Source organism: Oncorhynchus mykiss, chromosome 13, assembly GCF_013265735.2.
Source record: "Oncorhynchus mykiss isolate Arlee chromosome 13, USDA_OmykA_1.1, whole genome shotgun sequence".
In the NCBI taxonomy this organism is placed as follows: domain Eukaryota; kingdom Metazoa; phylum Chordata; class Actinopteri; order Salmoniformes; family Salmonidae; genus Oncorhynchus; species Oncorhynchus mykiss.
The window spans coordinates 51,581,401-51,607,724 of record NC_048577.1 but is presented as its reverse complement, the minus strand read 5'-3'; the positions used below and the strand labels follow the sequence as shown (position 1 = coordinate 51,607,724).

The window sequence follows — 26,324 nt, the reverse complement described above, 5'->3', positions numbered from 1 at the left end:
CTACTGCCCTCGGTTGACTCTGTTGTACTGATGCTCTTACTGCCTGCCCTCTGTTGACTCTGTTGTACTGATGCTCTACTGCCCTCTGTTGACTCTGTTGTACTGATGCTCTACTGCCCTCTGTTGACTCTGCTGCCAGTTAGATTGTCTGAGACATTTTGTACAGACACTCCACACACTCACACCACTGTCTCTCTTACACAGTAATACACAGCAGTCCTCTGTTCTCAGAACAGAAAGCTTCAGAGTCATAATGCTGTTGGAATTATCGTTAGGCATTTCCAGGCCTAGGTAAAAATGCTAAAAGTTCATGGTTACCTAGGCCTAATCCAGAGTAACCTATCCATTCCAATGCTTTCCTTGCAGTTTGTCTTATCCAACCTGGGTGTAGCTACTAAAAGTTTACCCAGATCCCTTACAGGAGAGACTGAGTTTCTCCAGGCTTTTTCTCGACTTAACTGGAGGGAATGGACTCCCGACTCCGGCCATTGAAACCAGATGGAGAGAGAGAAAGAAAATGAAATGCTAGAGAAAAAAAGGAAAACAGAAAATTGAAGGCAAGATAAGAGTGTTTTAAAAAATCCATTGTCCATGTTCACGAATTTCACTAAGATCAGCTGATTAAGTACAGTAGAACTGACAGGGCAGACAGAGAGAGAGCACTAGGAGGGAGAGTTTTCCTGTCATACTGAGGGTGGAGATATGAACTCAGCTGCTCCACACAAGACAACAAGTCAGCAGGAGAACAGAAGTAAATATGAACTCTGAGGGATCTGGATTTACATCATGATGTCATGGAGGAGGGGCTGATGAATGAGGTCAGTGGTCAATGTAGGGCTCATAGGTAGGGCCAGGAGTTGTCCGTTATCACATGACCTCACCAGGAGGTCATAGCTCAAACACATAACTGACTGAAGGACTGGAGGAACTGTGGGGAACATGATGATTTTCTAAATATTGATAACCTTCATGATTTCATTTAATTGTGGGTTCATTTAAATGGTATATACTGTAGAGACATCCATTTCCCAAGGAAAGAATGTATTGAAAAGTGTTTCCATTAAGGTCATGGGTGACAAAAACAGTATAGTAGTTTTCAAAGGACATGTTTCCAATGAGGCAGTTAAGAAAAATCAATAATAAACTAAAAGAGGCCCTTTTACATGTATACTTTCTGTCATGAATGAAAACAGTTTAATGAGATTCAACACCTCACATAGCCTGTACTTGGTTTTGTTTCTGCATACATGTGTATAGATGATGTAATTAAGCAGTAAGGTACAAGAGGCCGTGTTATGTGCTGAATACAGTCACAGGTTACTGACGTTGTTCAGCCCGAAGTGATAGCCCAGGCGTTGCTGATGCCTGTCGAATATTACAGAACCTGGATAGGTATTTTACCTATCAGCTAAACACATTGTATGTTATAGAAATCTATATAGAATTAGGAACTAGTGATTTAATAGGATCTCATCGACTCATCGACTGTCGATGACACAGTCGATGACGTGGCACACAACCATTGGTTGATGCATTCTCTCTACAGGGGAATTTACATTTCAAAAGTGAAAGAAATCTTCAGAGGTCTGATAGGCAGACAGGAAGGCTTCTATTAACCCCCGCTATACCAAACTAAATGTTGGGCTAGAAACTAGGGGAAATATTGTGCGAGTTGAGATAAATATAAGAGATGATTAGGACAGCAACATGAACATGATATTGTTATGGAGGTGCAGTGATCATTTTCAGATGGAACATTTTCAGATGGAACTGTCAGCACGGCTTGGAACGCTGCTTGTCCAATGAGCATTCAGGATCCAAACAACCCGTTTTATAATGTATTATAGCTGATACCAAATTACATACTGTACTATGTTTGTATATGATTACCTACAATGTCTCAAAACTCTGAATGGTCCACATTGTGGTTCTTAAATCTGCATTTTGTAATGTCAAACAATGTATCAGTATATATTGTGGAGTGAAACTTTCATACATTTTTCTAACTTCTAACTTTCTACTCTTGCCTATAGCACAATGCTCATGTTAATAGTAGTTCAGGTGATGGTTTACTGGTTGCTTTAGTTCTCAGGAAATTGATGCTCTACTGCCCTCTTTTGACTGTGCTGTACTGATGCTCTTCTGCCCTCTGCTGACTGTGCTGTACTGATGCTCTTCTGCCCTCTGCTGACTGTGCTGTACTGATGCTCTTCTGCCCTCTGCTGACTGTGCTGTACTGATGCTCTTCTGCCCTCTGCTGACTGTGCTGTACTGATGCTCTTCTGCCCTCTGCTGACTGTGCTGTACTGATGCTCTTCTGCCCTCTGCTGACTGTGCTGTACTGATGCTCTTCTGCCCTCTGCTGACTGTGCTGTACTGATGCTCTTCTGCCCTCTGCTGACTGTGCTGTACTGAAGCTCTTCTGCCCTCTGCTGACTGTGCTGTACTGATGCTCTTCTGCCCTCTGCTGACTGTGCTGTACTGATGCTCTTCTGCCCTCTGCTGACTGTGCTGTACTGATGCTCTTCTGCCCTCTGCTGACTGTGCTGTACTGATGCTCTTCTGCCCTCTGCTGACTGTGCTGTACTGATGCTCTTCTGCCCTCTGCTGACTGTGCTGTACTGATGCTCTACTGCCCTCTGACTGTGCTGTACTGATGCTCTACTGCCCTCTTGACTGTGCTGTACTGATGCTCTACTGCCCTCTGTTGACTGTGCTCTACTGCCCTCTGTTGACTGTGCTGTACTGATGCTCTACTGCTCTCTGTTGACTGTGCTGTACTGATGCTCTACTGCCGTCTGTTGACTGTGCTGTACTGATGCTCTACTGCTCTCTGTTGACTGTGCTGTACTGATGCTCTACTGCCGTCTGTTGACTGTGCTGTACTGATGCTCTTCTGCCCTCTCTTGACTATGCTACCAGTTAGATTCTCTAAGGGGCGTTTGTACAGATCCTCCACTCACACCACTGTGCCTCTCTTGCACAATAATAGACAGCTGAGTCCTCTGCTCTCAGACCAGACAGCTTCAGATACAACATGCTGTTAGAATTGTCTCTGGTGACTTCTATCCGTCCTTCAACACTTTTTGTATATACAGTTCCACCAGCATCACTTCATATAATGCCTATCCATTCAAGTGCTCTTCCTACAGGTTGACGTATCCAGGCCATGTTGTAGCTACTAAAGGTAAAGCCAGATCCCTTACAGGAGAGGCTGAGAGGTTCTGCAGGCTTTTTCAGGACTGGACTGGAGGGAATGTCCTCTAGACTCTGACCATATATCTAATAGAGAAAAGAGAAGGAAGACAATAAATCACTAATATGTTAAATCAATGGATGTTATAATTATCTCTATACGTAAAATACCTTGTTCCAATGAATTGCTAGATTATTGAGTACATACTACAGAGGCCCAGCAAGACCAGGAGGTGTAGTTTGCCTGTCATCTTTTCAGGATGGAAGACAATTCACACATGGTAGGAAACATCACAGAAGGACTTGGGAGACAGAACTTACATGACAATCATGGTTGGGTGATAACCCTTTTTTTGCATGTGACAGGCTTTCAAGACAATCAATTCTAAGACAAAGCCAGACATCAACGATCACTGTCAATCAGCAAACATGTTCTGTAATGTTTATACAGTAAAGTAAGTTGCAGGCTCCAGCCACAGCTGTGTTTTTTCACATCTCTCATTCAAACCTTTATTCATGTATTTAGAAGAGTAATTAAATAAATGATAATAAATCATATTACATTTTGATATTTCTCACAACAATAAGAAATTGTGGTATGTTGTCTTATACGTTCAAGGCATAGTTTTGAATCTGGCCTACTGCCCTTTGGCACAACCTCGATCTTTCATAACTGTCATCCTTTCTCTCTATCTGTTCAATAAAGTCAGAAAAAACCTTACAAATGTATTTTTTAAAATAACACACAAAACAAGTTAATTTTAAAAAATTAACCATTCACATCCTGAAGTACTGTACCCTGAAATGTGTTCCCGTTGTTTCAATGTCCAATGATCAGCAACTGTCACCAAACCAATACATGGCTAAACGTCACTCAATGACTTTTTCAAATCATAATTTGACATTTTCTCCCACATCTGCAGTACATCACTGTAGTGTGTTGTTTTTAAACGTGTTACTGCACTTTCACAATGATATATTGGTCCTTTTTAGGGTTAATCAAGATGCTATATCAGGGAAATGCCTTTACCAGAGTGCAGGTGCATCCTGGGTAGAAGTCAAGCTTGGGTAGCTTTGAACTACTGTGCCCAATGCTCATTTTTCTAGATACGCCTGATAAAAACACATTCTTAAACTCTCTCCCCTATAAACAAGTTCAGTTAGCAAGATACACTAAAGTATTTAGGGGGAGGTGCCCGGGAACAGCTATAAGAAACCACAAAGAGCAATTTGTTATTTTGGTTAAGAACTCATTGTTTTATGCAATTCTTGAAAAGTTTTGTTATATACATTACCAACACAAACAATGATAATGTGTGATGAGTGGCAGTGAATGACTGACAATATTAAATAATTGAAGTACTACTGCTGTGAACAAGGTATATAATATAAATTAAATTGCGATTAAATTCTCATTATTTGATCATTCTCACCATTTAGTCAAATCAAATGGAAATTGTGTTCATGTGGTTGAAACATTGTATGGTTACCAGCCACCAGCTGGCTTATGCAAAAAGGCAGTTTCTCCTCAGCTGAAACAAAGTAGTGAGAATTAGATCATGAAAGTGTATAGGAACAGTCCCTGCAGTCCCTGAGCTACTTAAACTGTCTATCTGAATCATCAGAGATGCTAAACTGGGACCCTGAAACACCCAGGTGACAGACTGGAGTTCACCAAGCGTGGTGCCACACAGCTGTGAGGGTCACAAAGGGGAAGAGAGATGGGTGGGGTGTGAGAGAAACAGACACCTGAGAAAAGGAGAGAAGGACCGGCGTGTGTGTTTACTTCAAGATATCTACTACTGAATAAAAATATAAACTCAACATGTAAAGTATTGGTCCCGTGTTTCATGAGCTGAAATAAAAGATCCCAAAAATGTTTGATACACACAACAAGCTTATTTCTCAAAAATGTTTGTTTCCATCCCTGTTAGTGAGCATTTCTCCTTTGCCAAGATAATCAATCCACCTGACAGGTGTGGCATATCAAGAAGCTGATTGAACAGCATCATCGTTACACAGGTGGACCTTGTGCTGGGGCAATAAAAGACCACTCTAAAATGTACAGTTTTGTCACACAACACAATGTCACAGATCTCAAGTTGAGGGAGTGTGCAATTGGCATGCAGTGCAGGAATGTCCAACATAACTGTTGCCAGAGAATTGGATGTTAATTTCTCTACCATACGACGCCTCAAACGTCATTTTTGAGAACTTATCAGAACATCCAACCGGCCTGACAACCGCAGACTTTGTGTAACCACGCCAGCCCATGAGCTCCACATCCGGCTTCTTCGCCTGCGGGATTATCTGAGGAGGGGTAGAGGGGGTGCTGACAGTATAACTGTCTGTAATAAAGCCCTTTTGTGGGGAAAAACTCATTCTTGATTGGCTGGGCCTGGCTCCCCAGTGGGTGGGTTTATGCCCTCCCAGGCCCATCCATGGCTGCACCCCTGCCCAGTCGTGTGAAATCCATAGATTAGGGTCTAATGAATTCATTTCGATTAAATGATTTCCTTCTATGAACTGTAACTCAGTAAAATGTTTGAAATTGATGCATGTTACATTTATATATTTTCTTGAGTATACATCTCCTATTCATACAATGAAATAATACTGCTTGCAAGATAATGGTCTATACATAAATATACTCAATGCATTATATTCAGTAGGCTAGTGTATGGCAACTAAAACAGTCTGCCCACTTGAACCTGAATTTGATTCCAGGGATTTGATTTGATACCAGGGATATTCAAATATTACCCAATGAGGTCTGGATTAACCTACTGCTGTTTTTTGTTGTACCTAATAATTCATTTATCCTACCTGTTGTCCCTGATCATAATCATTCCCTGATTAGAGGGGATAGAATAAGAAACTAAGCAGCGAAACTGGCTTTAGGTCCAGAGTTTAATTTGAAGGGCCTTTAGTCTATGGATACCCATGTTTTTCTTCAGCCCCAGACAGGTTTACAGGCTTGTTTTTCAAGTTCTACCAAAAGTCTATTCTGCTTTCCAGATTAACTAGCCGCGTTGGTAGGAAAACCACTAGCACCCGGAAATGCGCCACTTTCTTCGGGTTCCCATAACAAGTCAAAGCCACCGGCAAGTTAGAATGTGATTTATCTGAATTCAGAGACCGGTCTAAAGAGTGGCTCGAAAGGGCAACATACGACCATTTAGGCTACCTTCGGGCAGAATCAGGTGCGTTTTAACTTTTTAATTTCCTCAAATTCCGACTAACATTTTGTTAGGCTTCAGTTTATTTTTATTCATTATCAGCATCTATTTACGGGAAAATTCAGGTAGGACTTCACAACTTCATCCATCCTGAAAAGAGTGCAGCTTGTACAGTTTCCTAACAAAGAGGGTTTCCGACGTAAACTGTTTTAATGTGTAACAATTTGGTACTCTAGTTTAAAATGTTAAAGTTGCATCATCCATGCCTGTCACTATTGACATCCCGCCCACGCGTTCACATAATTATTGAAGGTTTTGCCGCGTTCATTCAAATTACCCGTAACACAGCTGTGAGCAACAAACCGTGAATAACTTGCATCAAGGTCTGATTTTCACCTTTTTATAGCCCATATAACGGACCGCATATTTTGTCATCTTACCTTCTTAGCCTGCCTTTTTGCATTTTCTACACTTGACCTGAGCCAGGTGGTTCTAAAGATGAAGCCGTGCCCTGGGTGTAGGCCTATTCATTACACCTATTTTGCAACGAAAACGAGAATTTCTATTGGACACTTTTCTAGGTCCCTCCCGTTCCGTTCTTAAATGGTAAAAGGTTTCTGTTAAAATATAATGAATACACCCCTGGATTCATCATGTGTTCTCAATGCGCAACAAATGTATCTTGACTGAAAATATAAAACAGTGTTCAAGGCTACTTCATGTGGGCGTTTTTAAAAGATCACTGAAGTTTAGTCAGACAATGGCCAAGACCAGCAGCCATTGATGTCTGGAATTTACAACTCTATATTGCTATTGGCAAAGTGAATGTCCAATAGCCAGGCTCTTCTCTCATCACTGGTTATTTTGGTTGTGTGGTGTCTCAATCCTGTTTTACCAGGTGACATTATCCGCTAACTCACTTTGTGTCTGTCTGTTGGGTGGACAGAGATGGCCAGCCAGAGCGAGGTGATTGACAGGTTGAGGGCTACATTCCGGTCAGGTGTGACCTTTCCAGAGCCGTTCCGTATGACCCAGCTCCAGAACCTTCTGTCCCTGGTCGAAGAAAACGAGCAGCTGATACAAGATGCTCTCCACAAGGACCTCCATAAGGTACTAGCATACACTCAGACACGCGCAGACTGCTATACACTCAGACACGCGCAGACTGCCGTGCCGTACACTCAGACACGCGCAGACTGCCGTGCCGTACACTCAGACACGCGCAGACTGCCGTGCCGTACACTCAGACACGCGCAGACTGCCGTGCCGTACACTCAGACACGCGCAGACTGCCGTGCCGTACACTCAGACACGCGCAGACTGCCGTACACTCAGACACGCGCAGACTGCCGTACACTCAGACACGCGCAGACTGCCGTACACTCTGCATGTCCTCTGCCTCCCTCTCCCCTCTCATTATTTCCTCTGTCACCGCTCTCTTTCACCCCATCCTCTTTCCCTGTCCCTTTTTCTTCACCTTGGATCTTTCGTTGTCCTGTTCCCTCTCTCCCTCGATCATTTCACCTTCTCCCCTCTCTCTCCCCCTTCAGCCCAAGTTTGAGTCGGTCCTGTCAGAGATTCAGATAACCCTGAATGACCTGTACTTCGCCATGGAAAACCTCAGGACCTGGATGCAGCCGGAATACAACATTGGCAAGAATCTGGTACAGATTCCATCAACATTCACTGTCAACTGTTTGACTCTACCACCTTTTACTATGGCTCAACATGTAAACACACACAATTGGAATATTATTTTACTGACTTATGTAATAATTGTCCAACCATCTACTTTCCTCTCTCCATCTTGTTCTAGGCCACTAGGATGGATGACTGTTTCATACGCAGGGAACCCTTGGGGGTAGTTTTAATCATCGGGGCGTGGAACTACCCTCTACATCTTATTCTCTTACCTTTGGTTGCTGCAATTGCTGCAGGTACACATCTATCATGCCTTTGTATACCTAGAGGCTTTGTTAATAGTAAGGGATTGGATTTATAGCGTTTTAACAGTAGCTCAAAGCATTTTACATCCACCACCAATGTTGCCTTATCAGTAATGTATGTGTAAAGTGAATGCTGACTCTGTTAGCATTTCATTGTTGATTAGGTTTGATTTTGTGACGATGACATATGTATTCCATGATGTCGTGAACCAGGAAACTGTGCCATTCTGAAGCCGTCAGAGATCTGTCAGGCCACCGAGCAACTCCTGGCAGAACTCATCCCCAAATACCTGTCTCAGGTAGTACACACACACACCTATATGTGCTTTAATTTCCCCCTGCTTCTGTTACCTGTTGTGGATCATCGATGGAATGAAGGACAACAGTGCCATATTTACTCTATACCTGCCCACTTATTGTTTGTTTTTAATGTTTTGAGTTTTGCCATCTGGCTATTGTAGGACTGCTATGCAGTACTATGTGGTGGAGCAGAGGACACCAAGTCATTGCTGAAGAATAAATTTGATCACATCTTCTACACAGGTAAACGCCTAACAGAGAGGACTCCTTAGACCAATAATATGTATTAGCTCAATCCCTCTTTTTAGTATGTTTTGTGTTTTAAAATTTCGGCCTTATGCCCCTTTTATCTTACCTCTGCCATATCACCTCTATCGCACACTCTTGCACACTCCTTCTCCTCTTCCTTTCCCTTCACCCTTCCCCATCTCCTCCCCAGGTTCCCAGGTGGTGGCCCGCTCCATCCTGCTAGCGGCGGCGCCTCACCTGACCCCCGTCACCCTGGAGCTGGGTGGCAAGAGCCCCTGCTTCATCTACGGCCATATCGACATCCATAAGGCCGCCAAGCGCCTGTGCTGGTCCAAGTTCTTCAACACTGGCCAGAGCTGTGTGGCACCTGACTACGTCCTCTGCACAACCCAGACCCGGGACGCCCTACTGCCCGCTCTCCGGGAGACCCTGCGGACCTTCTATGGGCCGGACCCCGGAGCGAGTCTGGACATGGGGCGCATAGTCACCCCACGCCACTGGAGACGCCTGATGGACATGCTAGAGAAGTCCAAGGGGAAGGTGGTGATCGGAGGGGAGAGCCGTGAGGAGGACAGGTATATTGGTGAGTTTAGGGGGTACAGGAAAGGACGATGAGATGCAGGCAGTGGTGTTGAGTTTGGTTTGTATACTGCTGCCACCTTGTGGGTGTGAATGCAAGTTGAAATAGGTTGAGGTGGTAGCCTTGCTGTTAAAGTGGCTTTAATTTCAAATATGAGTAACTAATCAGGCATATACAGTGCCTTGCGAAAGTATTCGGCCCCCTTGAACTTTGCAACCTTTTGCCACATTTCAGGCTTCAAACATAAAGATATAAAACTGTATTTTTTTGTGAAGAATCAACAACAAGTGGGACACAATCATGAAGTGGAACGACATTTATTGGATATTTCAAACTTTAATAAATCAAAAACTGAAAAATTGGGCGTGCAAAATTATTCAGCCCCTTTACTTTCAGTGCAGCAAACTCTCTCCAGAAGTTCAGTGAGGATCTCTGAATGATCCAATGTTGACCTAAATGACTCATGATGATAAATACAATCCACCTGTGTGTAATCAAGTCTCCGTATAAATGCACCTGCACTGTGATAGTCTCAGAGGTCCGTTAAAAGCGCAGAGAGCATCATGAAGAACAAGGAACACACCAGGCAGGTCCGAGATACTGTTGTGAAGAAGTTTAAAGCCGGATTTGGATACAAAAAGATTTCCCAAGCTTTAAACATCCCAAGGAGCACTGTGCAAGCGATAATATTGAAATGGAAGGAGTATCAGACCACTGCAAATCCACCAAGACCTGGCCGTCCCTCTAAACTTTCAGCTCATACAAGGAGAAGACTGATCAGAGATGTAGCCAAGAGGCCCATGATCACTCTGGATGAACTGCAGAGATCTACAGCTGAGGTGGGAGACTCTGTCCATAGGACAACAATCAGTCGTATATTGCACAAATCTGGCCTTTATGGAAGAGTGGCAAGAAGAAAGCCATTTCTTAAAGATATCCATAAAAAGTGTTGTTTAAAGTTTGCCACAAGCCACCTGGGAGACACACCAAACATGTGGAAGAAGGTTCTCTGGTCAGATGAAACCAAAATTGAACTTTTTGGCAACAATGCAAAATGTTATGTTTGGCGTAAAAGCAACACAGCTGAACACACCATCCCCACTGTCAAACATGGTGGTGGCAGCATCATGGTTTGGGCCTGCTTTTCTTCAGCAGGGACAGGGAAGATGGTTAAAATTGATGGGAAGATGGATGGAGCCAAATACAGGACCATTCTGGAAGAAAACCTGATGGAGTCTGCAAAAGACCTGAGACTGGACAGAGATTTGTCTTCCAACAAGACAATGATCCAAAGCATAAAGCAAAATCTACAATGGAATGGTTCAAAAATAAACATATCCAGGTGTTAGAATGGCCAGGTCAAAGTCCAGACCTGAATCCAATCGAGAATCTGTGGAAAGAACTGAAAACTGCTGTTCACAAATGCTCTCCATCCAACCTCACTGAGCTCGAGCTGTTTTGCAAGGAGGAATGGGAAAAAATGTCAGTCTCTCGATGTGCAAAACTGATAGAGACATACCCCAAGCGACTTACAGCTGTAATCGCAGCAAATGGTGGCGCTACAAAGTATTAACTTAAGGGGGCTGAATAATTTTGCACGCCCAATTTTTCAGTTTTTGATTTCTTTAAAAAGTTTGAAATATCCAATAAATGTCGTTCCACTTCATGATTGTGTCCCACTTGTTGTTGATTCTTCACAAAAAAATACAGTTTTATATCTTTGTTTGAAGCCTGAAATGTGGCAAAAGGTCGCAAAGTTCAAGGGGGCCGAATACTTTCGCAAGGCACTGTAGAAGCAAATTCTTGCTGATCAAGTGGTGTTTCTAGCTCCCACAGTGTTGGTGGACGTGCAGGAGTCTGATGCTCTAATGCAGGAGGAGATCTTTGGCCCCATCCTGCCCATCCTAACCATAGAGTCTCTGGAGGAGGGCATAGACTACATCAACCGGCAAGAGAAACCCCTGGCCCTCTACGTCTTCTCTGACGAGACCTCGGTAAGACCATGACCTACATTACAGCACATAGATGTTTCTTCACATATCTATTTTCTTATGTTATAGTCATGGTGGTGTCCTCCACAGAGCTATAGTTTAAAGTTATCTAGTTCTATGGCTGCCTCTGCCTTCACTGTGGCTCCACTCTTATGGAAGAAATGCACATTCCTCCCCTCTCTCTGTCAGGTGGTTACCACAGTGTTGAACAACACCAGTAGTGGTGGTTTCTGCGGCAATGATGGTATAGTACACATGGCCTTGCCAGGCCTGCCCTTTGGAGGAGTAGGTAAGTGTGTGTCTGACAATGTAAATAAAGTAGTCATTATCAGAAGAAAAGCACTAGACATGGATCTGATCATGGTGCCCTGTCATCTTCCTCTACCCTCCAGGTGCCAGTGGGATGGGTAGCTACCATGGCCGCTGGGGCTTTGAGACATTCAGCCACAGGCGGGGCTGTATGAACCGGAGCTGGTTGCTGGAGAGGGTCAACGTCCTGCGCTACCCGCCCTACAGCGACTACAACCTGGGCTGGTTGCGCTGGGCCACCACCTTCAAGAAGAACAGCTGGGGAGGCTGCTCAGTCATGTGAGAGTGGCACCCGGTGCGTGCCTGACTGTACTTCCAAAGCTGATGGGCTTTTCTTAAAGGTCCAATGCAGCCGTTTTTATCTCAATGTCAAATCATTTTTGGGGTAACAATTAAGTACCTTACTGTGATTTTTCAATTAAAATGGCCAACAAGTAACATCTTCTTAGCAAAGAGCAATTTGTCAAGAAAGAATTTAGCTAGGACTGCCTGGGAGTTGTCTGAGCGGGGAGGGGAAAACTAGCTGTTGGCAGAGGTTTGGATCTTTTATTGGTCTATTAACTCATTTACCGCCTGGAGTTGTCACCAGGCATTCCAAGAGTCCCTTCCCACCTAAATGGGCTGAAATTTCAGGCAGTCTTTATAAACTGCTCTTACACTAAAAGGATATTATCATTTTTCACAGTATTATTCCAACATCATAGTGTGGAATGTATAAAACCGTTTTTTTTACTGCACTGGGCCTTTTAAAGTATCTGTCCAGTGTTCCAGATTTCTATTAAATAATTTACCTAAAATGTAAAAAGATTAAGGATGTTAAAAACAGCTTATCTCTGTGGCCTGATTGGAAATAGTGGTTGGGTGTACTCTGGTTAAAAAATAAAGAAAAAAGCGCTGACATGCCAGCTCAGCCAATGAGATGCACAAACACTTGGATATTCAAATTAGCTACCAACGCCATGTGGGGCAGTGCTGTATGCACTGCCTAGCAGGCTTGCTTTCTTTTTTGGGGGGCCTTGGCTGTGTATAGGTTGCCTGCCCTGTCCACTAAGAATCCGAGTCACATTCTGCACGTTATTTTACGCACACTACATAACTGCTGCTCACACTCCCCTTCCTTTACGTTTCTCTCTTTACTCACCCCTTCTGGACTATGATGATGATCTCTGCCTTGTTTCTGAACAGCTGAAATAAAATAACTGCTGTAAATTGATCGAACATTCCCCAAAATATTTTTTGAAGGCTAAACAACCTTCTCGGTTGTAACAGATATTTTAGTTGCACAAGCAGGACTCATTAAACTATCAGCGTTTTGTGTGATGTAGGCCCACCCATACTCAACTAGTGGACCGGATCGGTCGGGCTTCGATCCCTGGTATCATATAAACACACAGGACATGAAAGAATGCATAGAATTGCAGAATATTTGCTATACAAAAAGGCAAAAAATAATATTTGCCCCATACAAAATGTGTAGAATTGCAGGAAATTAGCTATAAAACTGCAACATTTTCAAGATGGGTGTGAACAGATTGAGGTCGCATGGGTTGTGAGGTGGGGGTTTGTTACTACATCGATAAATGACATTATCCATCTGGACCATTTCGGAAATGTGTGTGTGACTGGACCTTCTCAAATAGTACTTGAGTACCCCTGATTAGGCTAATCTTCATAGTTACTGTCATATTGTAGTAGTACTGTAGGAGAATACAGGAGAAGTACAATAGTAAAGTTCCTGGAAAAATAATGCAACTCCCCACTTAGAGTTTTGCATAGGAACTCTCTGTGTTTTCCCACACACAGGCCCTACTAACTGCTATTTCGCTTTTCAATGATCATGCAAGTACAGCATGAGTAGGGGTTCCACCTCTAGGCAGCCGAGCGTGTGAATCCGGACAGGTAACCTCAGTCTGACAATGGGCGAGTTCATTCTGTGGTGCACGTGTGCTATTATCTCTTGCATCGTTTGTCAACTACTGCCTACTATACTGAACAAAAATATACACGTACATTATTTTACAATTTTACTGATTTACAGTTCATATAAGGAAATCGGTCAATTTAAATAAATTCCTTAAACCTTAATCTCTGGATTTCACATGACTGGAGGGCATATTCCCACCTACATGGGAGCCAGGCCCAGCCCATCAGAATGAGTTTTTCCCCACAAAGGGCTTTATTATGACAAATACTCTGCAGTTAATCGGCTGTCCAGTCCTGGGCTGGTTGCACGTGCGGTTGTGAGGCCGGTTGGATGTACTGCCAAATTCTCTAAAATTACGTTGGAGGTGGTTTATGGTAAATAAATTAACATTACATTTTCTGGCAACCGCTCTGGTGGACATTCCTGCAGTCAGCATGTCAATTGCACGCTCACTCAACTTGAGACATCTGTGGCAATGTGTTGTGATTACAACTGCACATTTAGTGGCCTTTTATTGTCCCCAGCACAAGGTGCACCAGTGTAATGATCATGCTGTTTAATCAGCTGTCAGATGGATTATCTTGGCAAAGGATAAATGTTAACTAACAGGGATGTAAACAAATTTGTGCACAATTTGAGAGCAATAAGCTTTTTGTGCGAATGGAAATATTTCACACATTTTTGTTAATTATATTTGATTATAATTGTCATAGTTATGCTGCCATATCGTAGCAAGAGTTGCTGAAAAAAGAACTAGCCAATGTTTGCAATGAGAAAATAATTTCTATTTTGACTGCCTGTATATCGTACGTGTGTTTGATGTACCGTTACAACAGACAAAGTTTGTAGGAACATGTCGATCATGTTTTCTGTGTACAACATGATAGCTGCATGTTAGCCTAACACCCCTCCTGAAAAAATAACATGAAATTGCACTTGAGGCATGGAATGCATAGTTTGAACAGGCCCACCATATCTTTAGTGTACAACACAACGTTTCCCCCATGTCAAGGAGGAAGTAGCGGCAGCAGAGCATGTTAGATTACTGCTTCTAAACAGCCAGCAGGCCAACTTACAAACCCCAGATTTTGAAATGGAAGTGACAGAGTTGTTGTATAGGGTTACTCCTTTTTGCTAACACAACCTGTGGATTGCTTGGCTTGTGTGCTGCAGTGTGCCCTCTCCATTAACTGTTTGTCACAAGTCAGTTTCAGTGGGCCTGTTTGGTTTGAGTACTTGAAAAGAAGGCTGTACTTGTATAGGGCCATTGAGTCAGCAGAAAAGAGCTGTGAGAAAGGGGGAAAGAGGTGCTACCTGTGGTTCTGGTTTAACCAGGTTATTCAAGGGAGGGACACAGGCTGCATCTCAAGTCTTGATTGGCTTCCTTCCCTTGTCTCCTCTCCTTTACCATGAAATGGAAAACTGAAGAAAGGTGAAAGTAATTTTTAGATGCCAATGGCTTTCACCTGTCCTGTTCTTTCAAATCTTTGCAGCTGAAGGGAAGGAGAGCCGCTATTGCAATCCACCCAGGGTGTGGTTTCAGTTCTGTGTTCACTGCTACATCACAATGGTCTAAACCTGCTTCATCCACTCGTCTTGCTTTGACCCATCAGATCAGATCAGAATAGATGAGTGGAAGCCACTATATTGAAATGTTTCCCCAGATTTTGAAATGCACTGGCTACCAGGGTCTGGAGAGGTAAAGGGTTTTTAGCACTGTTGCACAAGACCCCCATTGTTCACCATGGGGTTAGTATAGTTCACAGAACGGTCTTATGTAACAATTTTACTGGGTTTTGTTAGACTCTGTGTGACATATTAGGTGGTGGATGTTTTTGATTTTAAAAGTTTTGTTCAGAAGACATTAACTAATAAAACCTTACTTTACATGAATATATTTGTTGGCTTATACTTTAAGTGTCAATTGTACTGTTATTGCCCCATTCTCCCTCATCCCAGCATGTTGCTTTTCTTTGCAAGTCATTGCAACAAGTGCTTTACTCTAACTTTTTGAATGTAAGGTGACTGACAAACTTTTCAATATCATTGAGACAAAATCCCACTCTTTAAACATTTCCATCATGACTTGATTAAAACTCACTCTTACAAGAGAGGCTTTATCTCCAAAATCCCCCTAGTCACTGACAGTGAGGCACTCTAGGCTTACACAAGTCGCATGTACAGTTGAAGTCAGAAGTTTACATACACTCGGGTTGGAGTCGTTAAAACTTGTTTTTCAACCACTCCAAAAAATATTGTTAACAAACTATAGTTTTGGCAAGTCGGTTAGGGCATCTACTTTGTGCATGACTCAAGTCATTTTTCCAAAAAGGTGTTTACAGATTATTTCACTGACACACTATCACAATTCCAGTGGGTCAGAAGTTTACATACACAAAGTTGAGTGTGCCTTTAAACAGCTTGGAAAATTCCAGAAAATTATGTCATGGCTTTAGAAGCTTGATAGACTAATTGACATAATTTGAGTCAATTGGAGGTGTACCTGTGGATGTATTTCAAGGCCTACCTTCAAACTCAGTTCTTCTTTGTTTGACAGCATGGGAAAATCAAAAGAAATCAGCCGAGACCTCAAACAATTGTAGACTTCCACAAGTCTGGTTCATCCTTGGGAGCAATTTCCAAATGGCGGAAGGTACCACGTTCATCTGTACAAACAATAGTACGCAAGTATAAACACCATGGTACCACGCAGCTGTCATACCGCTCAGGAAGGAGACGCGTTCTGTCTCCTAGAGATGAACGTCCTTTGGTGTGAAAAGTGCAAATCTATCCCAGAACAACAGCAAAAGACCTTGTGAAGATGCTGGAGGAAACCGGTACAAAAGTATCTATATCCACAGTAAAACAAGTCCTATATTCGACATAACCTGAAAGGCCGCTCAGCAGGAAGAAGCCACTGCTCCAAAACCTCCATAAAAAAGCCAGACTACGGTTTGCAACTGCACTTGGAGAAATGTCCTCTGGCCTGATGAAACAAAAATACAAAAACATCATGAGGATATATTGAAGCAACATCAAGACATCAGGAAGTTAAAGCTTAGTCGCAAATGTGTCTTCCAAATGGACAATGACCCCAAGCATACTTCCAAAGTTGTGGCAAAATGGCTTAAGGACAACAAAGTCAAGGTATTGGAGTGGCCATCACAAAGCCCTGACATCAATCCTATAGAAAATTTGTGGGCAGAACTGAAAAAGCATGTGCGAGCAAGGAGACCTACAAACCTGACTCAGTTACACCAGCTCTGTCAGGAGGAATGGGCAAAAATTCACCCAAGTTATTGTGGGAAGCTACCCAAAACATTTGACCCAAGTTAAACAATTTAAAGGCAATGCTACCAAATACTAATTGAGTATGTACACTTCTTAACTAAGGTGTATGTAAACTTCTGACTTCTGTATATTGCAAAAGAAAACAGCTCATTTGATCTCATCACTGAGGCAATCAAAACACTACTTGTTACAGACTCAAATCACACGTTGATACAATTATAATCCGTTTTTACATCAGAGCCTGTATTTGTAAAGCATTAAGAGTAGGAGTGCTGATCTAGAATCCGTTTTGCCTTGTCTGTCACAATGAATAAGATTGCATGGACAGGAGGAACTGATCCTAGATCAACACTCCTACTCTTAGATGCTTTATGAGTACAGGCCCAGGTTGGGTGTGTGACTCAAAGAAAATGTATTTTATTCCAGTTCATGAAAATCAACATCACAATTGTGTCATGGCTTGTACAAATGGGGGCTATATTGTTTCCTTCACTGTAGAGATCTGCAGTCTTTGTTTGTAGTAAATACAGTGTGCATATTATGCGGGACAATACAAATCTGAGATTGGTCAAAAATGATCATTCTTAAATGTAAATATTCTAATACTGCTGCATTTTGCCTCCTCTCCCAGAGGTTTATCCAGCACAAAGGTATACAATGCAGGTCCTTTGTTCCAAACCAGCCCCTATCCACCCAGAGCACTTCTGTAAATTAAAGGATTGGACAGTTATAAGCAATATAGTAATACCTCCACTTTGCCCTCTGGTAGGCTACGCTGTAACTTCTCACATATTAGTATCCACTCCAATACATTTGGATTTAGGGTACATCAGCATATGCTTGCACCTGTCCAATCCATTCCGATCTACAGAAGTGCCTTTAGGTGGTTAGAGGATGGCTTGTGATTGGTGTGGGACTGCTTCCTAGTAGTCTGAGGTCAGGGTTCGGGTTTGTATGAGGAGGGGGGGTTGGTCACGGGGGGGCTCTGCTCGGTGGCGGAGGCTGGCGAGGGGCAGATGGCGGTAGGGGACTCCTTCTGGACTAGCTCTGGGTCATCCTGGCCCGCCTGGGGAGGATGCACCAACACTCGGTCGATGATCCCAAAGTCCTGTGCCTCAATGGGGCTCATGTAACGATCTCTCTCCATCACACTCTCTGGGAGAAAGAAAACAGAAGGGAATAATTGTATGGTTATGAGTTTTGGTGAAAATGTGCGACACATTGGTGGTGGCTGAGGTGAGTTCACTCTTACAAAGTGCTTTGAGTGAGGAAGGACTCAATCATCAAATCACTTACCTTGAAATAGTGCTTGAATTTAGTTAGGAGTCACTAATTCATATGTGACTCAGAGGCTATGGTACATTTTCCATCAGACAATATTAAGACATTTTGAAGTATTTTTTATTGGAATATTACTGTTGCATATTGGGATGTGCTTGGAAATACACTTAAGTACTGTCACGTATTAGAAAACACAAAACAAGTATAATTTCATGCATTTGAACCCAGGTCTGTGTGGCCCTACGGGTATTTGAAATAAGACTAAACGATGTAATCAAATCGTCCCGCCCCCCTGGATGCCTTTTCCCCAGAGCTAAACAACCAAATCAAATTCTGTGCATATTGTGTTAGTCTCTGCCTCATCTTTATGAGCAGCTGAAATAAAAACCCTGCAGCGACTTAAAGCCAGACTACTGGACTGGATGCCTTAGCTACTTACCTATATGTGTCAACAGCTGGCCAGTGTGTTTAGCGTAGAGTTGATTGATCTGTTTCTTTAGCTTCATGATCTCCTCAGCCTGAATGGCGATGTCTGTAGCCTGACCCTAATAACACACAGGATAGAGAAGACAGATGTTATGTAAAGCAACTGACAACTGAGGTGTCAAATTACTTAACTCATATTTACATGCCCAATCACAGGTCTGGCTTTTGATGGCAACACAAGCTCAACCAACACCTGTACCAGGTTCTCTAACCCCCCCCTCCCCCTTATCCCCTTACCTGCCTGACTTCAACCTGTCCCCCCCAGCTATTCCTGCTGCCTCCCTAGTCCCATTACCCCTTTCCATCCTTACCCTGGCTCCTCCGGAGGGCTGGTGCACCATGATGCGGGCGTTGGGCAGGGAGTGCCTCATGCCGGCCGTGCCCGAAGCCAGGAGAAGACTGCCCATGCTGGCCGCCTGGCCCACACACCACGTGGAGATTGGGTTGAGGATGTACTGCATGGTGTCGTAGATGGCTAGGCCTGCCGTCACAACACCGCCTGAGGGGGAAAAGAGGATAGGAGAGGAACATCATGGTGAACCAGGATTAATGTTTGTTGGATTTAGTTCATCGATGTTCCTCTTCTCCCAGACTTTTCTATCTCTCCATAAAGCTGGAATCCATAGCGGTGAACCTGCCATGTCCATTTGCGATATTACAACAAAGACGTTACCTTCAAACAAACACTTTTTTCCATCTGACATCATTGCACGCACAATAGAACCAAGTATGTACGATTTTTTTTTTACCACAATGCTGGATGCTCATTTCCTCAAAACAATAATACATGCGCCTGGGCCTGTTGCACCTATCATGGATCTCAGCTTTAACGTTAACCTAATGAAGTTCATTTGAAGTCTAGGTAAAAAGAGTTTCTGACTGCACCCTTTATCTCCTATTACTGTCATCTGATCCATATGTCACTTGTGTTCTCTCGGTCTCTTTCCCCTCCAAGAAACATGCTTTTTAAAGTAACCATCCCTATTCCACCAACCATCCCCTGCACCACCATCTGTTCCTCTTTGTGGGAGGTCCCCCTCTATTCTCCTCCCCTATTCTCTTACCAGGACTGTTGATGTACATGTGGATGGGTTTGTTGTTGCTCTCTGACTGCAGAAAGAGTAGTTGAGCAATAACCAGACTGGCCACAGAGTCATCAATCTGAAAAAAGGCAGGGGGAGAGGAGAGAGATTAACAAATGAATCTTAACTGCAACAGCAGACTCAGAAATCCAGATGTTTTAATCGGTGTGGGCTTACTTCGATTATGACCTTGCGCCGATAAGCAGAGTAAGTTGTATACATTTATTGTTTTACCTTTTATTTAACTAGGCAAGTCTTAAGAACAAATTCTTATTTACAATGACAGCCTAGGAACAGTGGGATAACTGCCTTGTTCGGGGGCAGAACAACAGATTTTTACCTTGTCAGCTCGGGGATTCCATCTAGCAACCTTTACTGCCATAATCAGTTTCATATCCAATTATTAGTGTGCATGTAAACATACCCAATGTCTCCTGGTGTAGGTTTTGAATCCCAAACTACTACACACACAGACTTACTGGCCCTATTACACCGACAGTGACACACAACTAGACTTACCGGCCCCGATACACAAACGGTGACACACAGCTAGAATTACCGGCCCCATTACACAGACAGTGATACACAGCGAGACTTACCGGCCCCATTACACAGATGATCCTCTCCCTCAGAAGACGAGAGTAGATGTCATACGCACGCTCTCCTCGACCCTAGGAAAGAAGAGAAAGACAAGGAAAAGGAATGAGGGGAAGAAAGAGGAATATCTTTGAACATTGGAAAGCAGCTAGAATAGCAAGGACCAGGAACTGACAGGTGAAACCCACTAACTAAACCGTTCCAAACTAAGAGTGAATCAAGTTGCATAGAAATGTTGCAGTCCTACATAGAACTCTGTTGGGGTTCCAATTCTTACCGTCTGCTCCACAACGATAGGTACGAGAGGACTCCTCCATTGAGCACTGTGGTGAATGGTCCTGCGTGACTTTAAAGCTGTCACTCCACATTGTAACACCCTCTAAAATAGGGGGATAGAGAGAAAAAGTTAACATTTGTCTCTAAGATCTTAACCTAAGTGTTGGGCAGGTTATTTCAATAATGATATTTTAAAGTTATATTCAGAGATAGCATGGTTATTTTTTTTCCAACTCTGGCCCCTTGAAGTGTGTTCAAGACAAAGCTATCAAATGTATTATGATCTTACATCAACTCTGAACATTACACACACTTTAGGAAATGCTATAGTTACTCATGATTTCACATTAACAGTTATGAAAATGTTGACAGGGGTTTCCTTAAAAATTAGTCATTAAATTTAGCTAGCTGGAGATGGGAATGAGTTAGGTTAGCTACACAATTTGTCACGTTACACAAGTGTGGCTAGCCAGTTAGCTTTAATCGTCGCAGGTGCATGATGCATTCTATTAATCTGATTCGAGAATGCACCGCTGAGACAGCTAATAAACATTTGCACATTGTAATCTATATAGTTTACAACACAAACGATGCATTTCCAAAATATGTTTTCACCATTTATCTCCAATACTTACTCGTATAAGCATTGTGATGTCTTGTAATGTGCAATCCCCTTTGTTTGACCCCAATTTAACCGGAAACAATTCTAATTTGAGCGTCGAACTGTTCCTGAAGTCGCTGAGCAATATTCCTCTGTCATGTGACGAGTTTGTGTTTACAGCCTCGAATATGACGGCGCTAGATGGCAATGGTGCACAAGCAAAATCCACTAACATAATACTACAGTATTGCTTACCGTTGCCTTGATAGTTTTCAGATACCGACTATTTTTAAAATACAAAAGCCTACTTGATATATAAATAATTATACTATTGAATAATAATGTGACGATTAAAGCTTAAAATTAAATGTCATTAAAATATAGAAATGTGGTGTTGAAGAGCCAAAACTCGTGACATTGTAGATGGGGGTCTCTATAAATAAATATTTAAAAAAAGGAGCACATGACGAGACTGTATTTCGCTAATGATATCCTCGTGGTTCTGGGGTTGTTTAGAAAAAAATATCTTTATACAAAAGAGCGCCAAGACCATTCTAATAAAATACGTTTCCTTTGATTTACTTCACCATAGCCTACTGTAGGTCTAGAAACCAGTGTATTATTGGCGACACAATATAAAACCCAAAGGAACATTTAATTTTCAGAAAATAGCCCATTAATTTGTTTAACTGACTGATCTATTATTATTATGTGGTTGTTGCTGTTGTTTTTTACATGTACACATAAGTGCCTCTCCTGATAACCATCTTTAATTAGGGGCCATTCTGAAAGCAGTGGGGAGAACATTGCGCAAAAAAAGCGGTGCGTTTTTTCAGAGAGAGGGGGAGCACTTGAGTCGCAGCGGCCTCATCAGAAAATCTCGTTCTTTCAAGTGATAGCCGGACACTTTCACTTGGCCGTTGGACAGACCTCGCAGACATGTCGAATAACAGCGCAAACAGCAGCAACTTGGTTATAGCTCAGAAGGTGGTAAAACAACTTCGCCTAGAGGCGAGTGTTCGCAGGATCAAGGTAAAGACATTACATTCAGAAAGACTGATCAAAAACTGTTCTGCATTTGGTGTGACTGGCTGACTTGTCAACATGGCCCTTTGGTAACTATTGAAAAGCTATAGATTATGTAAAGTTTGACTATTTTATGGGAAGCATCGCGTTATTTGTTACAAAATGCTGTTCCACTGGAACTATGCCATCTGTTTGCAGAATTGTAACTAACTGCAGCGCTGTCCCGTAGACTAACGGAGTAGCCCGTAAATTGACGTGCTCAATCGAGCGCCGCCTTTCACCTGTCATGTTACCGAAAGAAAAACGTAAGATTATAATGTGGTTCTAGTATTGCTGTATGCATAGGTGTTATGGCAAGTCTAGGCTACTCATCAGCTCTTCAGTTAGTTTAACGCCGTTTTGAATGGATATATTTAAGATATATTTAGAAGTTAACGATGTGCTGTTAATTGTGCTCTAAATTAATCGTGTGAAATATGAAGATTTCCTGCAGTAGGCTGTGTTGTCCGGAGAAAGCAAACAGCTCGTAGGTTAGTTTCCGCGAATGCTGCAGCACAGTGGTGGCCTTTGTTGATTGTGGCTGTGACAGTAGTGCGATTGTTGGCCAAATTACTCCTTTTAGAGGAGAAGATTAATCCGCAGACCTTAAACCACCCTGTAGCACTCAAGCATACTGTGCTTTGAAGGGCATATGAGAATGCAGAAAAAAATATAGGATTTTATCTATAGCCTATGAGATACGTTTATATCATATTATCAACTAACTAGATAAATAATAAACTCAATGCATAGCCCATTTGTGACTTGGTCCTAAAGTGCCATCTTGTGTTAATGGGGACAATGTTATTACAATGTTATGACAACTGTTATAGACTTCCCCCTTGAAACAACCCTCTAGTAAAGTACCAGATCATTATGCTATTGCTGAGTCAAGTCCTAGGTTAGGATTAGGAAAATAGCTGATCATTGCTCAGTTTCTCTCACAGTGTGAGCTTGGAGCATATTACTTTAGGTTCAGTAAACTGAGTATCAGTAGGAGTTTTGTGGCAGAGTGAAAGTGTTGGCCCCTCTATTTATTGATGCGTGGACCAGGTCTCTCTTGAAAAGCTGAGTTAAAACAAGTAGAAGAAGCTAAGTAGAACAGGATTGAGCTCAATTTACTTGGAACTTCTTTATAGAAAACGCTGTCACTGTCAATGATGACTCGTTATCATGACATCATGACATTGAGATGTCATCTTTACTGCAGTCTTATGTAGCCTTTATGACACAGAATTAAAGTATAATGGAATTGACAGTGTCTCTGTTTCTACTCTCAGGTGTCCCAGGCAGCAGCGGACCTGAAGACCTTCTGCCTGCAGAACGCCCATAAAGACCCTCTCCTCATGGGGGTGCCCTCCAGCGACAACCCCTTCAGACCCCCCAAGTCCTGCGCCCTCTTCTGAGGTGAGATGACAGTCTGATGTGGTAGAGTAGGCTTCAACTAACTCCCTCTCTATCTCTCTCTTCTGTCTCTTTCTCTAACACACATGTGTGCATGGACACACACTCTCTCTCTCTCTCTCTCTGTCTCTTTCTGTCCTGCTTTCTTTCTCTACCTTCCCTCTACCTGTTCCTCACTCTCCTTTTCTCTCTCTGTTTGCTAACCTTTGACCCTTCTGGCTTTGATTGTTACAAAGAGAATGTAACCAATAGCAGCCATATCTCATCTAACTCCTGTGCCAGTGATCTGATCGGACTCTATGCTTTCTCACTGCAGGCGATGGTGATGATGGAGGCTTGTAAAACACGTCTGAACATTCCCCAAGGATGCCTTTCAGTTCCAAGCCCCTGGCGTCTCCTACACCCTTCCCCACCACGTCCAGTCACTGAAGACCTCAAGGCCAGAACACAATCACAGGCATTAACCCTATGCTGAGTGAGTTTTGACATGTGTTCTGTTCTGTTCTACAGCTCAATAAGGATAACATTTGCAGTCCTTTGTGTGTTGAGATCATTAGAATGAAAGCACTCCTCAAAGTATAAATATGGCAGTCTCTCCCTGTAGTCTCTACCTTTTGTTACTTTTATTTTACTCAAAGTGAAATTGAACTGTATTAGGTTTTACATATTGTTGTTGGTGAGTCTTTTAAAGTGGTTGACCAAGTGCCATTACATGAGTATAGCCTACCGTATCATTGTTGTGAAGCTACTGTATGTTCAACACACTACAAGATATTACACCTGAGTTTGATCTCAGAGCTTGTTTTTCAAAATGGTGCTCAGTTGGTTGCAAACACAATGCAAAGTTCCACACAAGCTCGCCTTAACACTGTCACTGTGATTTTTGTCAGATGAAATTGTGAAGCATTTCAATAAGTGTAATTTATGATTCTCTGCTAAAAGTGTGGTGACTCCATGAGCCTCAAGAGAATTTAGTCTTTTGACAGAAATTTTGCGCGCATTCTCATGTGTTAAACACTCGACTACACTGTTAAGATCCTCAGTTGACAGTTAAACCACTGTGATGCAACATTTAATTCAAAAGAAAATGGTGTTACTATGTCTTGAAAAGAGTGACTCAGATGTTAGAGGTTTCTTATGGGTGTTGGCATATAGAGATCTCAAACTCAGGTCATGCAAAATATCTGTTTCAATGCTGGTTTTGTGGTGTTGCTCAGTCAACATCAGAATAATGATATGAAGGATCATAACAAGAATATTAGGATTACTGTACTGACACTATAGATAAGTATAATTGCTGTGTATCATCATTATAAATAAGCCTGATCTTAGGACACTCAGTGGAAGGGGACTGCTACTCCATTGGTGCATCTACGTTAAAGTAAGGACACATTCTAAATGGTTTAAAGTCATTTTTTGGGTTCCCCACCCCTTTTACCTTTTACTCTTTGCGTACTGCTTCAAACTAATGTGCCTTAGTATGTGCCAAACCTCTGGTAATTTAAATGCCCCGGTTTTAACACGAGACCTGTTGAGGCCTAAATCTGCAGGACCTGAAGAAGTTGAAAAACAACACCAGAGAATGAGTCATGTTTAGGAACCATACTGTGTTCTTATTACAACATGAAGTGTTGCTAAAAACTGGAGAACAGCCCTTCAACATGTTCCAATACCCAGAAACATGTCTTCAATAATGTCCTCAGACTTGTCCACTGATAGGTGAAAGGACTAGGCCTACATAGATGTTCACAGTACTATTAGTCTTGCCTACCAAGTCCTTTCAAATCAGTGGCCATGCAGGAAAGGAGATGGAGGAACGCAAGCTCTTTTCACTATGGTGACAGAGACTGATCTCTGAATTCCTCTGACGTTATAATAAAGTGAACAGAGAACCTTTGAGGACTACAGTGTCCATAATGCATGGGGAAAGCAGAGCACCTCTTTTTACAAATATTAGTCACTGAAATGCTCTGGTGGATGGATTCATACATGTGGAAAACACTGTCATCCTCTTGTGCCTTAACGTTTATTTTGTGTGTATTTGTCTTAGAATGGTACCATGACATGTATTGACTGAAAAATGTAATAAAATGTATAATTTCACCTTAAACATCGCCTTGAGTCTCATGTTTTATCAAGGAGTTTGTTAAGAGTGCCCCCCTTAAGCTGACTGGCCAGAACACACAAGAGTATCAGGGGTAGGCAACTCCTGTCCTGCAGGGACCTGAGTGTCTGCTGCTTTTCTCTTTCGCCTGGCACTTAATTCATCCACTGATGCCATACCTGGTTTATAAATCAGATGCTGATTTGGAGAGAACAAAAGACAACAGACATGCACTCAGGCCCCCGTGGACCAGACTTGCTCATCCCTGTCACATAGAATGCTGCTCAAGTAATACCAGTGCATATTTGCCAATAGTCTGCCAGATAAACTGTATTTAGCCACTGCCCAAAGTTGTAGGTTTTGGTACTAGCTGCATGACATGTTACACATCAGAACCAATATTATTCACACAGATTTAACAGACCAGGATACGAAACGCAGCCTGGCTGACAGTCTGACATTTT

General features: G+C 42.5%; 3 protein-coding genes across 5 annotated transcripts; 2 read left to right on the top strand and 1 right to left on the bottom strand.

Annotated features, from left to right (window-relative positions):
* The first annotated feature begins 722 nt into the window (after positions 1-722).
* Positions 723-15,566, top strand: LOC110486749 (aldehyde dehydrogenase family 3 member B1). Of its 3 annotated transcripts, none has more exons than XM_036941454.1 (10): positions 723-818; positions 7,321-7,484; positions 7,925-8,038; positions 8,191-8,311; positions 8,534-8,619; positions 8,782-8,863; positions 9,060-9,452; positions 11,277-11,443; positions 11,630-11,729; positions 11,833-15,566. In XM_036941454.1, the coding sequence occupies exons 2-10, from the start codon at positions 7,323-7,325 to the stop codon at positions 12,030-12,032; spliced, it is 1,425 nt and encodes a 474-aa protein (XP_036797349.1). In that variant the 5' UTR covers positions 723-818; positions 7,321-7,322; the 3' UTR covers positions 12,033-15,566. The 3 variants fall into 3 exon arrangements, with proteins under 3 accessions (XP_036797349.1, XP_021414251.2, XP_021414250.2); XM_021558576.2 differs by lacking the exon at positions 723-818 and adding an exon at positions 6,113-6,499; XM_021558575.2 differs by lacking the exon at positions 723-818 and adding an exon at positions 6,114-6,398.
* A 1,662-nt stretch (positions 15,567-17,228) lies between these two features.
* Positions 17,229-21,479, bottom strand: LOC110486751 (ATP-dependent Clp protease proteolytic subunit, mitochondrial-like). The gene is made up of 7 exons (XM_021558577.2): positions 21,322-21,479; positions 20,688-20,789; positions 20,413-20,484; positions 19,796-19,892; positions 19,043-19,230; positions 18,685-18,790; positions 17,229-18,119 (listed from the first exon to the last, which is right to left on the bottom strand). The coding sequence occupies exons 1-7, from the start codon at positions 21,331-21,333 to the stop codon at positions 17,902-17,904; spliced, it is 795 nt and encodes a 264-aa protein (XP_021414252.1). The 5' UTR covers positions 21,334-21,479; the 3' UTR covers positions 17,229-17,901.
* A 654-nt stretch (positions 21,480-22,133) lies between these two features.
* On the top strand, positions 22,134-25,864 carry LOC110486760 (guanine nucleotide-binding protein G(I)/G(S)/G(O) subunit gamma-5). The gene is made up of 3 exons (XM_021558579.2): positions 22,134-22,319; positions 23,633-23,759; positions 24,073-25,864. Exons 1-2 carry the CDS (start codon positions 22,227-22,229, stop codon positions 23,756-23,758), a joined length of 219 nt encoding a protein of 72 aa, XP_021414254.1. The 5' UTR covers positions 22,134-22,226; the 3' UTR covers position 23,759; positions 24,073-25,864.
* Positions 25,865-26,324: the final 460 nt, after the last annotated feature.

Bases quoted from the DNA above. Each gene is read 5' to 3' on its own strand.
- LOC110486749 (XM_036941454.1), top strand. From the start codon at position 7,323: ATGGCCAGCCAGAGCGAGGTGATTGACAGGTTGAGGGCTACATTCCGG. The intron at 8,312-8,533 runs GTACACATCTAT...GTCGTGAACCAG, and splicing joins GGTTGCTGCAATTGCTGCAG to GAAACTGTGCCATTCTGAAG. The intron at 8,620-8,781 runs GTAGTACACACA...TGGCTATTGTAG, and splicing joins TCCCCAAATACCTGTCTCAG to GACTGCTATGCAGTACTATG.
- LOC110486751 (XM_021558577.2), bottom strand. The intron at 19,231-19,795 runs GTAAGAGAATAG...TTTCCCCCTCAG, and splicing joins CATGTACATCAACAGTCCTG to GCGGTGTTGTGACGGCAGGC. The intron at 18,791-19,042 runs GTAAGGATGGAA...GTGTGTTATTAG, and splicing joins AGCCCTCCGGAGGAGCCAGG to GGTCAGGCTACAGACATCGC.
- LOC110486760 (XM_021558579.2), top strand. From the start codon at position 22,227: ATGTCGAATAACAGCGCAAACAGCAGCAACTTGGTTATAGCTCAGAAG. The intron at 22,320-23,632 runs GTAAAGACATTA...TTCTACTCTCAG, and splicing joins CGAGTGTTCGCAGGATCAAG to GTGTCCCAGGCAGCAGCGGA.